The 16,902-nt window shown below is 44.9% G+C and overlaps 1 protein-coding gene across 6 annotated transcripts in view; it reads left to right on the top strand.

Annotated features, from left to right (window-relative positions):
- The window catches only part of MCTP2 (multiple C2 and transmembrane domain containing 2), a 113,472-nt gene that overhangs the window by 59,773 nt on the left and 36,797 nt on the right, over positions 1-16,902 (top strand). For all 6 annotated transcript variants that reach the window (XM_083411947.1, XM_083411948.1, XM_083411952.1 and 3 more), the window contains 5 exons: positions 436-538; positions 1,215-1,317; positions 6,119-6,220; positions 6,484-6,558; positions 8,365-8,484. In XM_083411947.1, coding sequence (XP_083268073.1) covers positions 436-538; positions 1,215-1,317; positions 6,119-6,220; positions 6,484-6,558; positions 8,365-8,484 — 503 coding nt within the window. The remainder of the gene's footprint in view (positions 1-435; positions 539-1,214; positions 1,318-6,118; positions 6,221-6,483; positions 6,559-8,364; positions 8,485-16,902) is intronic.

Genomic DNA, 16,902 nt, shown 5'->3' with positions numbered 1-16,902 from the left:
ACAACGCCCCACATTTCAATAAGTACAGAAATAATTCACACAGCGACAGCACCTCCTTGAGCAGACTGTTGTAAGGAAAATGCTGCGTCTTTAACGTGCTGGGGCGGTAAATGAGCGAGTTTTGCAAGGAAAGGATACCATTTGTGCAGCGCTGTTTTCTTGTTTTGCAATAACTTATTTCCCTGAAGCAGAGTCATTTTCCAGTTGCCCTCACATAGCCCTCTGCTAGCTGAGTAGAACTTTTCAATAGTTGAAAGGTTTTCTAATATGCGATTCCTGCAACTCAAGCAAAAAAATGCATTACTGAAAAGGCTATATTGGAAGCTCTGAAATGAGGAAAAGTGTCGTCAAGCAGTTTACCAAGATAACTGGCAAGTTTTTCTTCAGTGGTCAAATAATGCACTAACAAATTATATATCTGGCTTTCCTTCCCAGGAAAAAGTGACCCCTTTTGTGTGTTGGAGCTGGGGAATGGCAGACTTCAGAGCTACACTGTTTACAAAAACCTTAATCCAGAATGGAACCAGGTCTTCACATTGTAAGTGGATTTGCATCTGAAACTTTATTTTAAGGTAGTTATTTGCTAGCCTTCATTGAAAGATTCCATAGAGCAGGGTTAAAATCAGTTCACAGAATTTATCAAGACAATTTAAGATCAGCATTGATTCAAGAGTCATTGAAGCTTGCCTATTTCTGTATTGCAGAGGAGTTCTGCATATTTTTTTTTCTAGAATCTACAGCAGCACAATATATTATTAGAATTAATTATCTGAGGCCATGCAAAGAATGATGCTATTTAGCTTAGATGCCACTGATGTCAAAATGTTTAAGTCGAAATGCATTTTTTCAAAATACGTCTTTTGCAACCCTCCTTCATCTATTATCCACCTTTAGCCAGCAAGGCTCGGGGTGTGCTACAGTAATTTAAAACTCAGAATATCAAACAAATTAAGGCAAATTACCATTACAGGAATAGAGTGGTTCCTGAAAAGATACACCTCTTAAGTTTTAGAAATTATTTATGTGACACAACACACTGTATTTGCATTGCAATGTTGTAAAGCACATAAGGTATTTTGGTTATTATTGTATGTTCTATTGGCCTCTTGCCATAGACTTCTTTTTTGTGAACTTTTAAATTCTTACATAGACATACATTACGTTCATTTAGATCTTGACTTTTGTCATTCCTTTGTATCTGTGAATCTCACCAGCCCCGTTAAAGACATCCACGATGTTCTAGAAGTGACAGTGTTTGATGAAGATGGAGATAAGCCTCCCGATTTCCTGGGCAAAGTTGCAATCCCTTTACTGTCTGTGAGTTTTTCTCTTCGGCTCTGCATTATCGCTCCTGCCTTGATGGTTTCAGTGGGATATGGCTACCTAGCCTGTTGCATGTAGGAACTGTGCTGAAAAGAACAAAATGCTTTGTGATTCGTAAGCTTCAATCAGTATTTATGATGGTCCTTTATGTTGCAAGTGGGGTAGCCTTTCAGTCAAATACTGTGATTAATTGAGAGAAAGAGAACGGAGATAACATTGGCTCATCAGCTTGATTTCCCTTTGGAATATAATATTATGCTATCTCTTCTTTCTTCCCTTTATTTTTTTGTACTCCAGGTGAGTAGTACCAAATGAGTTGCTACACATTTTTCTCCAGGTGGTTTCAGAACTCTCTTAGGTGCCTGTTGTTGCCAATTTATGAGTGAAAATGGACATAATATTTAAAGAGAAGTCATGAGTGTTCTTCCATTTCATTGTGTGGTGGAACATGTCCTCATGGTGCCCAGGGCAGGTGTGCACAGCTGTCCTGGGGGGGAAAAGCAAGGTATGGAGGGCAATATGTGGAGGACACAGCAGGACAGGCAGGCATTTTCCAATCAGTCTGGATTGGACTGATTGGAAGGGTGCGTGCCTGTTGTGTCCTCCTGATGCCCTCCCAGCCCCATGCTGCTTTGCGAAGCTGGGGTGTGCAATCAGACTCGCAAAGCAGTGTGGGGTTGGCGGGGGCAGTGTGAGGAGCAAAATGCGCCCTTGAAGAAATCGTGCCTGGGGCAATGACCACTCCCTCACCCCGCCCACGCTATGCCTCTGAAGGCACCTTCTTCCCTTTCGTGGCATTTTGCATGACAGATGTGCATTCAGTTCCACAAATCGGGCCATCCCTTAAAGAGGGCACGTATTGCCGTGAGACCTGGAGACCGACACCCTGTGTTGTGAGTGGGTATGATTGGTCAACCACAACACCCGATTGGTAGGTCCCTCGAAGCTGGGTGCAATCTGGCCAATGGGATGCAGTCTAAACGGTTTGAGGGACCTATTTATGCCCATGCACATGACCCAGAGCTTCCTCTTTTGGCTCATGCATTAGAACACCCACCCACCTCTCCTTACTTTTAGGGCTTGCGCTTGACATTTCTATGCTGTCGTGTGTTGTCTGTCGTTGGGACAGGGGCACATCAGCAATTTCCCCCGCTTGGCTGATTGGCTGTTGCCATTTGGGTTTCGCCTGCTGTGTAGCAAATCGTCACAACTTGTAAGTTTGCGGATAGGCTGTGGTTCAGGTGATAGGGATGGGAGAATGCTCTCACCATCCCTATGTGAAGGGTATTCCGTTAAAGGAATCCAGGGACTTGATGGTTTGGTCAACCCCTGAGAGGGGGTTGTGCCCATGCCAAGTCCAGGGGGACATTTGGGTGGCAGAGTTATCCCATTCCCAGCTTTGTGCTTATCCAGGTGTTCACCCTTGGCTGACCTATGGTGGAACCCTGGATCAGCGCTACCTGCATGGCAGGGAGCTAGTCGAACCAGAGCCTATGCAACCAGTCATTTTTTGTAATCAAAAAAGTTGTGGCCTAAATTCTGCCAAAAACCAAACCAAAAATTTGAGTCAAGTTTGAATTTATTTTGGGGAGAGGTTTCTGTGTCTGAACACGCAAAGGTTGGGTCAGCAGTTAGCCTTGCCTGTCCTTGATGGTGCTTATGGTGGGATGACTAGGGGTATTTTGGGGGTGGGGTGGGGATTTAGCATTACCAGAGTGTTTTAACAGTTAATCCATCTTCCTAGGGAACTCTGGGAATCGTAGCTCTATTGGGGGAATAGGAATCTCCTAACAATACTCTACACTCTCATCAAACTACAGTTTCCAAGATTCTTTGGGTGGAAACCACAACTGTTTAAAGTGTTATGATACTGCTTTATAACGTTATAGGTTTGAGAGGGTCCATTTGGATGATACCCATGAGTCCCTTTGAAACCTGTGATCCTCTGTATATGAGGTTAGAATCTATAAGTGGAAACATGCTGAACTGGTCAGACTAGTTGCTTTGAAAGATAATGGCCTAAGCTGGCCAGTTACGTACTATCACTTGCATATCTGAAGAGGATGTCCTGTTGCCATAGAGACACACGGATGGACTTTCCCCTACCTTACCTGGCTGGATGCCACAGCATCCTAGAATGGAGAACAATACACTAAGGGTCTTTGTGAGAGTGTTTTGGCTGATGCTCTGTGCTGGACCCAAAGCTGTGACTTAAGGCTTCACCCCAGTGGGAAAGCAAAATCTGCCGGGGTGTAAATGCTGGGGGGCCCTCCATCTTATGCTCGGATTGTATATATGTGTAAATAAAACCATATGTCCTATAGATACAGACTCTGTTGACCTTCATTCCAGGAAAACTGAAGCCTGGGTAAGCACAGGTACCCTCGGAGACTCTTGCTGCTTGGAGATTGGGGTTCACTCAACAATACGTATAGTACCTTGGTCGGATGCCTTAATTTTTTAGATTAGAACGGTAGTTTTATCACTTCCAAGCTTCATATTTCCCTTTCGACCTTGAACACAGCACCAGCGCCCCCTTTTTCACAATGTCCTTGACTTCGGGACTGCATTAAGCCCCTTCCGTACAGGCTATAGCTGCTTGATGCTTGCTCAGACTTTTTTTTTTGAACGGCCTGCATCATGTGACGGGCCGTTTGATGTTTACAGGGAAGGAACAACTCCTTAACATCTTTTATTCAATTTTTGATGACTCTGTTAATTTCTCCCTGAGTCCTCGTATCCCTGATGTTACTGGACAGGAGCGGTGTGAGCAGCTGGTCTCCTGGAGAGCAGGCGCCTGCCAAATGGTCTATGCGAGAGGCAGCCGGCTGTGTGAGATGACAGTGAGAAGATGTTAGATTCTGATTCCACCCCCCCTCCTTGATTTTATAGACATTTGTCAAGTGTCCCTCAGGATTTGCATAACAAGGCAGGCAAGAGGAGGCAGCGGGAGGGGAGGAGAAGTCTCTCTCTGTGTGTCTGCGATGTGAGAAAATTCCAAACTATTTCGTCTAGTTTCTTTGGCCACATTCACACCATACATTTAAAGGGCTATGATACCCTTCTCACCATTGAATACCTCCTTCGTTCTTTTAGATTGGCAATGGCGCCCACCTGAGAGGTTGTGGTGAGTTCTAGGTGGGGGAAAAAGGCCTACCTACTCCCCTCACAGAGCTACAATTCCCAGAGTAGCTGAACTATCAATCTCTCTTCACGGGGAACTTTGGGAATTGTAGCTCTGTGAGGGAATAGGAGCCTCCTAACAAGTGCCACTGTTTCTTTCCTGGCAACTAAAGATATGTAACATAGGCACCAGGTGAGCCTCCCTTGGGAAATCTGGCATATTGTTGGCTGATATTTGATATCTTCTGGGACCATAGGCCATAGCATTCAATGGAGCTTGGAAGTCTCAACATAGTGTATACTTTCCAAGTGCTGTGGGGAGAAAACAAGACATCCTGTTTCTTCCTGTGAGATCTCGGTGGCCATTTTGTCCATCATCTCACATGCTCTCTCGCACCTTGCTCTCATCCCGAAAAAAGGGCCGCGATCTTGCGCAGCACCCAGAACCGCATGTTTTGGGGCTCCACACAATATCTGTGGTTTTGGGGGGCCAGAGCAAGGTGCGCAATCTGGGAGTGTGTCCTGGAAGACACATGTTCTGGTTTTGTATCAGAAACAGTTGGAAGGTATGTACAGTGGTCTTCGGCATTTTAAATATTCCACATGCTTCACATTCCGTATCTACAGCAATCTTGCAAGGATGGTTTCAGTATTGCAGAGACGGAGGAGGTAGGGTGGTCGGAGACTGAGAGATGGTGGCTTTCCTAAATTCATCATTGAATTTATGGGTTTTTTGGTAGTAACTTTGCTTCATCAGTTGTCCGGCCAAACAACCTATTGCTATTTGGAAGGAAAATAACTATTTAAAATTGTAAATAACTGGAGCAAATGATTCCCTACTGGCTGGTGGGGTTCTGGAGTGTGTTTTGCTTGTTGGCTCTGTGTTATGTTTTAGACTTGCTTCAGTAAAGAATAATACCCCTAATGTGAAGCTGGACCCTGATATTTTAAATCTCTGCTTTTGTTTTCTTAGCCAATTATGCTCTTTTAGAGCATGATCTCTCCAGTTTAAGAGAAATTCAAGCAGAGTACTCTTTAGCCGTTGAACTGATGCCTGTAGCAGAATGAGTTGCAGAAGCCCCAAAGCTGGCATTTACCGTATTTTTCGCTCTATAAGACGCACCAGACCACAAGACGCACCTAGTTTTTGGAGGAGGAAAACAAGAAAAAAGATATTCTGAATCTCAGAAGCCAGAACAGCAAGAGGGATCGCTGCGCAATGAAAGCAGCAATCCCTCTTGCTGTTCTGGCTTCTGTGATAGCTGCGCAGCCTGCATTTGCTCCATAAGACGCGCACACATTTCCCCTTACATTTTAGGAGGGAAAAAGTGAGTTTTATAGAGCAAAAAATACGGTAATCTGTTTATTAAATAGGAATTGGACTTTCCCTCTTCTCTCAGCCAGCATCACCCCACTGTGGTGATGAGCAGCACTCAGAGGCTTATGAGTTGGATGCAGGCAAAGCACCTTAGGATGAAGGATGCTCATGCAGGATGCTCTGTGGGAATCTCTTCGCCTTTGCTCATGCTCCGCTTGCATATAAAACAAAAGCACTGTCTCTCCAGCGTGGACCCTATAGCATTGCTGTGAAAACTGAAGCGCACTCAGTGATATTCAGTTGAGATTCTTATCTTTTTCTCATTATCTTTTTTTTATTTCCTTCAATTTGCAGATTAGAAATGGTGAGCAAAGTTGCTACACACTGAAGAACAAAGACCTGGAACTTCCCTCAAAAGGTGTCATCTACTTGGAGCTGGATGTTCTATTTAATCCTGTAAGTCGAATGGCTTCAGAGAATCACCCTTTTCCTAGGAACATAGGGAGCTGCCTTACAGAGCAGATACTCTGCCAATGAACCTGGCCTACCTCGCAGGGTTGTTGTCTGGATAAAATGGTTAGGGGTGTTTGGTGCTAGGAGATCTAGTAATCTTTACAAGTCTGGATGGGTTAAAAGAGTTGGTTGCTTATGTACCAAACCAAGATGGAGCATCTGAACATAAACACCAAAGTCATGCAATTATTTATATTCTTTCAAAGGTAAAAGCCAGTATCAGAACCTTTTTTCCACGTGAAAGGCGGTTTTTGGAAGACAACCGCAAGTTTTCAAAGAAGGTATGTTTGTCCCTCAGCGGGGATTGTCTTTGTCTTTTTTGTTGTGGTTTTAACAAAATTTTGTACATAAGGAACAATAGTTTGTGGCCGCAGAACATGAAGGCTTTGTTTTAAAAATAAGGAGAGTTCCAAATTGGAACTCTTTAGTTTGCTTCAGATATACAGTGGTACCTCTGGTTACGAACTTAATTCATTCCAGAGGTCCATTCTTAACCTGAAACCGTTCTTAACCTGAGGTACCACTTTAGTTAATTGGGCCTCCCGCTGCCGCCACGCTGCCATGGCGCGATTTCTGTTCTCATCCTGAAGCAAAGTTCTTAACCCGAGGTACTTTTTCTGAGTTAGTGGAGTCTGTAACCCGAAGTGTTTGTAATCTGAAGCGTCTGTAGCGAGAGGTACCAGTAAGGGCTCACAGACAGTTGCACAGCCTATTGATACAAAAGTAAGGTAAAGGTAAAGGTACCCCTGCCCGTACGGGCCAGTCGTGTCCGACTCTGGGGTTGCGTGCTCATCTCGCTTAAGAGGCCGGGAGCCAGCACTGTCCGGAGACACTTCCGGGTCACGTGGCCAGCGTGACGAAGCTGCTCTGGCGAGCCAGCACCAGAGCAGCACACGGAAACGCCGTTTACCTTCCCGTTATAAAGCGGTACCTATTTATCTACTTGCACTTAGGGGTGCTTTCGAACTGCTAGGTGGGCAGGAGCTGGGACCGAACAACGGGAGCTCACCCCGCTGCGGGGATTCAAACCGCCGACCATGCGATCGGCAAGTCCTAGGCACTGAGGTTTTACCCACAGCGCCACCCGCGTCCCTATACAAAAGTGAGCTGCAATAAATGCACTAAAACAATCAAAACAATATAAAATAGCAAAATCATCAAATACTCACCAGTTGTCCTGAATCTGCATTCAGGCTCTTACTGCAGATGTGGCTCCCCAGCAATCCCCCTCTCACTTGCAAATTGGGTTAACTCACTTACATGCATTACATGCTCGAGACTCTGACCTAGGAGCAAGTCAACAGCCAGTTGCCACGGGGAGTTCCCTCAGCCTCATCGCATGCCAAAGGCGAGACCCAAAAGGGTAGCCTCCTCTCTCAGACAGCTCATTTGGTGTCAACTCACCATCCACAATCGCTTCCAAATAAATACCCTGCCCCTGAAATCAGCTACAGCTGTGGCAAATTTTTTACTCTTCACAAGTCAGGCTAGGTGGCCACAATGTTGGAGGAAGGGGGTTGCAGGGGTTGCGTCCCACTCTGGGTGTCATCCCTGGGGGGGCGACATTGGTGCCCCCCCATGCTTGCCATGCCCCCTGGACACGTGCTGCGGGCGGCTAGCGGGCAGCTAGGGACACTCACTGTGCGTCCACCCCCACGCCGCTCCGGGTTCTGGAGCAGGTAGCTCTGCCTCTGGGTAGCCAAAACTTGCCTCTACAGCAGGCTGCTGTTCTACAGGTGCAGTGGCAAAGGGCTAGGGAGGCTAATGTTGGTACCCACCTCCCAGCCAGTGATCGTCCTGCTGTGACTTCCTGCCTCCCTTCAATAATAGTTGTCTCCTATCATTTTGTCCTTTAGCAGTGGTGGAATAGTCAGGGAGGAGTAAAGAGATTTGTTGACGCATTCCAAGCACACAGACTTAACTAGAGAGGGCATTTCCACATGCAGAAAGGTTAGATAGATACGCAAGAGCTTGCTTTATTTATTTATTTAAATTTTTTTTTTATCATGCCCCTGTTCCTTTTTGTTTTGTTTTTAAAGTCCTCCTTGTTTTGAATCTTCTTTTCCCTCCCACCTCATGCTCACCAGATCTTGTCGAGAAACGTTGACCGTGTGAAAAGAATCACTATGGCAATATGGAACATGATACAGTTTCTCCAAAGCTGCTTTCTGTGGGAATCTCCCGTCAGGAGTGTGATAGCATTTGTGGTAAGTGGCTAAGCCTTCTCACAGAATTAAATGTGTTCTCATAAATAACTTTTCTCAGTAGATGACTGTGAAATGCTCCTTGTTATGATGGGCTGTGTATGTGTCTGGAGGAATGGGTTATTTATATTTCAGAGAGCCATGTGGAGTTGAATTGCACCTCTATTTGGAGGTCTAAGTCTAATTTGGAGATAAAGAACTATAGGGAGGAAGAGCTTGGGCTTAGAATTTGTCCCCCACCCTCAGTTAACAGCATTTGGAAAGCAGACTGAGGGAGCAAACAGGTCTCCTGGTCACATTCTTTCCCACTGTGGCAAAATCTCTGTTCAAATTATAGAAATTGGGTTGCATCCAATGACATTTTACTCAGAGTAAACCTATTGAAATCAAGGGGCCTAAATTAGATATACTCATTAATTTTAATTGGTCTACTGTGAGTCAAACTCAGTTGGATAAAAACCATTTCCCCTACATTGGGATATATACATATAAACTAGCATGTGCAAATTATTTGCAAATCTGTCCCCTTTCTTGGCAATGGAAGAGTAGTCACCATTAACTCTAGGGTAAAGTTTACATTACATTTCCAGGCAAGCATATAAATCCTGCTACAAAATCTAGTATTAGGAGCAGAATCAAATGTCCTGGTAACATATTCAAAACCACAAGTGCCAAATGGATATTCGCAGCCATAAGAACTAGAAATTGTGTGGGCAGTGTCTGGTAGATTGTCAGTATTTGGGGATGGGTCTACCAACATCCATATAGCAGCTGGCCTTTCCCAAGTTGTGCAGAACAATCATGAAAAGGTAAATCTGCTTATTTATTTGTATGCAAGCAACAAAATTGCATTTTGATGCAGAATCTGGTGTGTGGCATTGCATAATATATGTACACAAACACACTGAAATATTTGCACATAGTCACACGCCATAGACAAATATCTTGCCTACACTTGGCCCTAATGTGATAGCTTTGCCTGTGAGCCCCTATCTGCAGCAGCCATTGACCAAGTCAGTGAGAGCTAGTCTTCTGTTTGCTCTTAACAAGGTCGTCATGTCACCAAATCTGATTAGCTGCACTGTGCTGTGACACCAAACCATGTTATGGAAGCGGTGATGGGACCCTTTTCAGCCTGAAGGTCACATTCCCTTGTGGGTAACCTTCTCAGGCAGAGGGTATGTTTCAGTGATGGACGTTGCCTAATACGAGCAACAGATTTGATATATATATGCCTTTGTATAGTATAAAGTGCTAAGGCAGCAGTGGGGAGCCCTTTCCATTCCAAGGGATGCATTTCCTCATGAGGACCACATACCATGGCTCGGTGTGGGAAAAGAGAGTATGACCAGGCACAATCATCTCTATCCATCCCTCACCCAGGCAAACAAGAGGTGTTACCACACTTGGACACATTCCAGCCAGGTAAAATGACAGAAGGAAGTCTAAGAGCTGGGTCAGAGAGGTTTTGTGAGCCTGGGGAGCACGGCCTGGGAAGTGTCCCAAGGAGAGGTGTAGTGGTCTGCGGTTGCACGGGGGGAGCAGGGTCACTGTCAGGCTCCCCCTCCCTCATGGCTGGCAGCCAGCAATGGGAAAACAAGAAGTTCTTACCATGTTATTTTATTCAAAATTCACAGAGAGAGATGGATGATGCCAACTCTCAGATAATGGCATTGCTCCAAGTAAATTCCCACCCCTCCATCTCTCTTATTCTACATTATCCCTGCTCTGGCTGACCTGTGCTTTCTGCCTCTGAGTTTTCTGTTCTACTACTCTCAGCGCACGCTGGGTCCGGGGGTGGTGGTGGTCCATGAATGCTTTCCAAAGACACTGAGTCTGTCAGCTGTCTCTCCCCTGGTTCTTTTTCTTCCTGCTGCTCTCCCAATATTTCCCAGCTCTTCCCCTCTGCAGCCTCTGAACTATGACCTTCTGCAAACCACTATTCTAAATCAACACTGTCCTCCTGTTCTTGGGAAGGTTCAGGAAGGGGTGGGCGGTCCTCACCATTCCTCCTCAGTCCAGTCCCTGACAGTCACAGACCCATTACTATTTCTGCAGCAAGCCCCCTTTCTTCAGTGTCCTGGAGCCCCCCAGTCAGCCTGAAAGGGGAACTTTTTAGCCATGGACAAGAAGACGCTCTGTGCTGACTGGGGTTCCTCGCCCCTGCAGTAGAACAAACATTATTTCTGAACTGAAAATCAGAACAGGAGAACATTCAGCACTGTACTGTTTTTTTAAATTATTATTCACATTACTTAACTGTATATGGTTGACCATTGATAAAATTATCTTGGTGTGTTATTGAAATAAATTCTCAGTCTTGATTTGGAGTCACTTGCTCATTTTGCAGAAGTTTGTGTTCTGGTTCTAAATTGTGACCTGCCCTTAGTGGGTGGATATGATTCTGGGCTGATTTGTCAGGATATGTTGATAGACCTTTTCCGTTCCATCTCTGAGTTTCTGCAAAGCCTCGTTTTCTTTAAATTAACGGTTTGGTTACACCCTAGCAGCTATTGGGTGTGCCACTTGCCAGAACTATGCAGGAAATAATTCTGCCCTGATTCTCATCATCTTTGGTGGTTCTCTCACTCTTAAGCCTATATTGGTTGAAAATAAAAATAGGAAAGTGTCTCATCAGCAAGTCCCAGCAGCCAAAATCCCACTATTGTTTTTTTCAGTTGTGACTTCAAATCCACATCCTCCACTCTCATCCCCACCCACACACACACAAGCACACAAATTCATATATTTAATTTATATGATTTCATTTAGGAGTCTCACCCCACAAAATATCTTGAAGCAATCTCGCAGTTAAGAGCCTCAATGACAAAACAATTAAAAACAATTCCATATATGTTTTCATGATCTCTTTGTTTTAATAGATCATATATTAATGTTTAGTTGTTTTTATAAGGATGCTTTCTGTCTCTGATGGAAACAGCTGGCTAGTTTGGTGGTGGGCAGGTACATGACTAGGATCTAGGGATGGCTGAACCTCTAAATTTTCAGTTTCTATTGATTTCTCATTTCCCCCAATCATGAGCTCATTTTCATTTCGCTTTCAATTTGTATGCTGCCTTTCTGTGTTACTATACCCAAGGCAGTTTACAAGCTGAAGAAACAACTAAATAGACAGCAAAGATCACACACGTAATAACAATCTGATCCAATGCAAAAAGTTCAGTCTGTTGCATTCCTGTTTGAGTTTGCAAACTTTTATCTAAAAAGCCCCAAAAGTGCATGAAAATTTATACACATTTTTGTGTGTGCTTCTCCTAATGAATGCAAAAGTGAAACATATTCCAAGATTCCTCCTTTTAATAGTATTTGGGAAGTTGCTTTGAATTGCCTTCTAAATCTCTGCTGAAAAGCTCCCTCTGCAGATTTTTGGTCCTGAAAGTTACGCCTGCCACATGGAGCTAATTGCTACCACTGGGTAATACATATTTTAAAAACATTTTAAAGGTAAATTTTAAGCGTTGAATTGCTGTTGTGAGGAATTATGCATCGTTGCACATTCTGCTTATAATTTTTTCTCCGGAATAATTACCCCTTCTATTGACAGTTTGCCAAGTATTAATGGTAATTATGCCATTTAATGAAATTACAGTTTTCTTAATGCAATTACTGTAATATGAGGGAAATTAAAAGGACGTTGTATTCGAATGTCTCTCCTCCACCCTTACTCCAGCCCTTTAAAAGTCTGTACAGACAAGTTTGTATGCAAGCTGGGGCTTTTTCTTATAAAATATACCTTTCTTGAATGAAGACTTAAGCGGCCTCACCAGCCTTGATGATACAGGAGGGTAAATAGAGAGAACCAATGTGAGTTTTCTACAGTGATAGCTCTACCATTAGGCAGACTAAGGCAGCCACCTCAGACAGCAGATATTGAGGGTGGGGCCCTCACATGGAGGACATATTCCCATCGCCAGTTTTGAACTAAGTCAAAGGTTTTTTTATCAGTCCAGCTGAATTCTAAACATGAAATCAGAGGGCACCATCTGGTAGCAGACTTCTTGGACTGACTTTGATTTCCTACTCTCACAAAACAAAATAAAAATCATGTTCATCAGGTAAAATAGACTTGGTCACCTCACCTTGGAAAAAAAAACCCTGTAGAATTGGAAAGGTTTAGAATAGGGCAATGTTCAAGGGGATGGAGTAATTCTGCTATGTGGAAAAGTTGGGGCATTTGGGACTTTTTAGTTTAGGGAAAGAGGGATGAGGGTCGCGCTGTGGACTTGCCGATCAGAAGGTCAGCGGTTTGATTCCCCGCAACAGGGTGAGCTCCCATTGCTCGGTCCCTGCTCCTGCCAACCTACCAGTTTGAAAGCAGGTCAAAGTGCAAGTAGATAAATAGACACTGCTCCGGCGAGAAGGTAAATGGCATTTTCGTGCACTGCTCTGGTTTGCCAGAAGCGGCTTAGTCATGCTGGCCACATGACCCGGAAGCTGTATGTCGGTTCCCTTGGCCAATAAAGCGAGATGAGTGCTGCAACCCCAGAGTCAGCTATGACCGGACCTAATGGTCAGGGGTTCCTTTACCTTTACCTTTAGTTTAGGGAAAAGGCCATCCCTATTGACCACATATAAAACCTCTCAGTTCAGAGGCAACATGCCACTGACTACCAGCTGCAGTGGGGTCACCTATGGCAGAACACTATTTATTTATGGCATTTATGTCCCACATTTTTCTCCAAGGGGCTCAAGATATGGCACACATGGTTCTTTCCCTCATTTAACTCCCACAATAACCCTGTGAGCTCGATTGAGAGGCAGCGACTGGCCCGAGGTCACCCAGTGAGCTTCATGGCAGAGTGAGGATTTGAACCCTGGTCTCTCAGGTCCTAGTCCAGCACTCTAACTGTCAAGGAGCCGTCAGCGAGCAGGTCAGCCACAGGGCAGGCACACACATGGGAGGCACAGAATGCAATTAGCTCTTTATTAACAGAAAATAACAATGCAGCAGTCCTCCAGCCTGTATTAACCCAGCTGAGATGTTACTGAAACTGACCACTAGCTGCACCCTCTCCTTCTAGCCTTTCAGTCTGGATCCTTCCCAAGCAGACGAAACCTGCATTGATGGGGTGAGCTCCTCCTCTGGGCCTGCCTGATCTGTTGCTCAGCAAATGTGCAAGACTCTCCTCGAATAGGGTGTCAAAGGGGGAGGAGAGTCAGCAAGACTGGGACGATCTGTGCTCATGCTGTGACTCTTGGCCTCTAACTGTGTCCTGGAAGTGCCTCCTTCTTTTGACCCCCCCTTTGATCACTCAACCAGATTGTCTCTTCTGCAAATATCTCTTCAGTCTCCCACCACCAGAATCTGGTATCTAAGTCTTCGGAGCCTACCCAGCTCCCACCAATCTTCCTCATTTAGCCAGTCTCTGACACTAACCAGTACCCCACCATACAACCATCACCTTGTGGGCTTCCCATAGGCATTTAGTTGGCCATTGTGGGCAACCACAGCATTGTGGGATGCTGGACCCTTAGTCTAACCTAGCAGGGCTCTTCATAGGTATCATATGAAAAAGCTTTATATGTCTGTCATGGCCAGTAGCCTTTGATGTACATCTCTTCCTATTCGATAAATTATAGCCCCTCTCCCCATTACAAACATATAGGCTAGTGGTCACCCCCCATTATTTTGCATGCTCTCACGAGTGTCTCAGCCTCTTTGGGTAAAACCCAGGAGGGCAGATTCTGGTGGAAAGTGAGGAGGAATGGGAGAGGGAGGCTACAACACAGGAGCAGAGTGGGAAGGCGGTGGTCCCCTTCTCCTCTGGTGGGGGCTGAAGTGCTGGTTCCTCCTCCCCTCTGGTGGGAAAAGAGCATCACCAAAGTTTGGGGAGGTAGATGATCTCCAGGTTCTGGCTGGACAGGATTTGGAGGGGGAGGCAGGTCTAGTTCTGTCTCCCATGACAAAGTGGTGCCTCCAGTGAACATATTTATATTTTCTGTGCATGCAGAGTTGTAGCTTGGGTGGGCCACACAAGTGGTACAGACCCTATATATGTCATATTTTAATGCTCTGAACATTGCAACTTACCCATAAGAACATAAGGAGAGCCTGCTGGATCAGGCTTTTCATATTTATCTAGTTTCCACACTGGCCACCCATGATCTCCCAAGTGTGCTGAGCCACAAATGGTGGATACCTTTATTTTTGTGCATTGATCCTGTGGTGCTTGGGAAGAGGGAGCAATAAGGTGCCTTTAGAAACATGGAGTGATGCTTGTGATCCAACTACCTCAGTATTGTCTACACTGACTGGCAGTGGCTTTCCAAGGTTTCATGCAAAGGACATGGAGATGTCAGAGACTGAACCTTCTTCATGCAAAGCAAAGCAGATGATCTACCACTGAGATACAGCCTTTCCGAAGCTAACCTTTGTTCCATTTTGAATACTCTTTGTGGCTTGCTAGTCATGCCTTTTGTTTTGTTTTGCTGATTTGGTCCACCCTCTTGGCTCTTAATAACTTGTGCAAGCATTTTACGGCAGGAAGGAAGAACTGAAAAACCCAAACCCAGCAGAAAGGAAACAAGGAGACAATTCAAACTGCTTGCATTGCCCTGAACTGTCAGAGAACTGAGCTCAGTACTTACGTTGCCAGCTAGCTAGCTTGCGTGTGTGTGTGTTGGTTGGTTTCCGAAGCTTCGGAGCTTTATCACTTTTGTTTCTAAGCTGTCATTTTTATTAGTCTCCCTGGCTGTTCTCTTTTTTGGACTCAGTTAGATGGTACGTCTTCTCCATTGTGCGCCTGGGCTTGGCAAGCAGTGGGTACTTTTTACTGCCATATGAGGTGGGCGTGCTGGCGGCAGTAACCTGTAATTATACCCACCACAGGTGACAGTTACAAGAGAACGGCGGCAATAATTTTAGCTGCCTGATCCGATGTTTTTCTGGAGAGAGAAACCCCCCATCGTGGTCCCTTCACCCACCTCTGTGGCTCAGTGCTGTCTGTGGGCTGTTTTTCACTCGCCTTGAATTGTTTTGTGTTTTTTTTACTCACGATAGTTGCCAGAATTTATTTTTATGTACTGCATCTCTTTATTTTAATACCCATAAAATGCCTATTGATGTTTGTGGTGGCAGCGAGGAGAGCTTCTATATTACAAGAATGGATGGGGAATACTAGCCATGATGGCTATGCTTTACCTCCACCATTGGCAGATGTAGGCCCCTGAGTATCGCTTTCTGAGAATAACAGGTGTGGAGAGACTCAGGTCTTGCTTGCAGGCATCCCAGAGGCATCTGGTTGGCCACTCTGAGAACAGGATGTTGCACTAATTGGGCCTTTGACCTGGTCCAGCATCGCTCTTCCTGTGTTCTTATGGACTATTGCATCTCCCATGGGAGAGGCTGATTTAGGACATGGGAAACAGCTGTGTGCCAAGTCAGACCATCTATCTCAGGATTGCCTCTGAATCCCACTTGCCAGGAATCATGAGTGGAGAGAGTGCTCTTTCTGATACTGATATTCCAATATTTTGTTACCAGTACCAAATATTTTGTTGGCTTCTCTGTATAAACTATCAGCATGTCCCTCATTATGCTGTGTGCAGTTCTGGTTGCCACATCTCAAAAGTATTCAATAGAGTTGGAAAGGGTTCAGAAAAGGGCAACCAAAACGATAAAGGGGATGGAGGGGCCGCCCTATGAGGAAAGGTTGCAGAATTTGAGACCTTCTAGTTTAGAGAGAGCAATGACAAACCTAGACAGCATCTTAAAAAGCAGAGACATCACCTTGCCGACAAAGCTCCGTATACTTAAAGCTATGGTTTTCCCAGTAGTGATATATGGAAGTGAGAGCTGGACCATAAAGAAGGCTGATCGCTGAAGAATTGATGCTTTTGAATTATGGTGTTGGAGGAGACTCTTGAAAGTCCCATGGACTGCAAGAAAATCAAACCTCTCCATTCTTAAGGAAATCAGCCCTGAGTGCTCACTGGAAGGACAGATCCTGAAGCTGAGGCTCTAATACTTTGGCCACCTCATGAGAAGAGAAGACTCCCTGGAAAAGACCCTGATGCTGGAGGGCAGAAGGAGAGGGGACGACAGAGGACGAGATGGCTAGACAGTGTTCTCGAAGCTACCAGCATGAGTTTGACTGACCTTTGGGAGGCAGTGGAAGACAGGAGTGCCTGGCGTGCTCTGGTCCATGGGGTCATGAACAGTTGGACACAACTAAACGACTAAACAACAATTTTAGAGAGAAACTGAGTTAGAGGTGACTTGATAGAAGTTTATATAAGTATGCATGGCATCGAGAAAATGGATAGAAAAAGGTTTTTCTTCCTCGTAACACTTGTCCTCATGGACATCCAATGATGCTGAATGTCGGTAGATTCAGGACAAATAAAACATAGTACTTCTTTATGCAGTGCATACTTAAACCATGGGATTCATTCCCACAG

Source organism: Podarcis tiliguerta, assembly GCF_965153285.1.
Source record: "Podarcis tiliguerta genome assembly, chromosome: 14".
NCBI classification, from domain to species: domain Eukaryota; kingdom Metazoa; phylum Chordata; class Lepidosauria; order Squamata; family Lacertidae; genus Podarcis; species Podarcis tiliguerta.
This window is presented reverse-complemented; position numbering and strand designations above follow the sequence as displayed.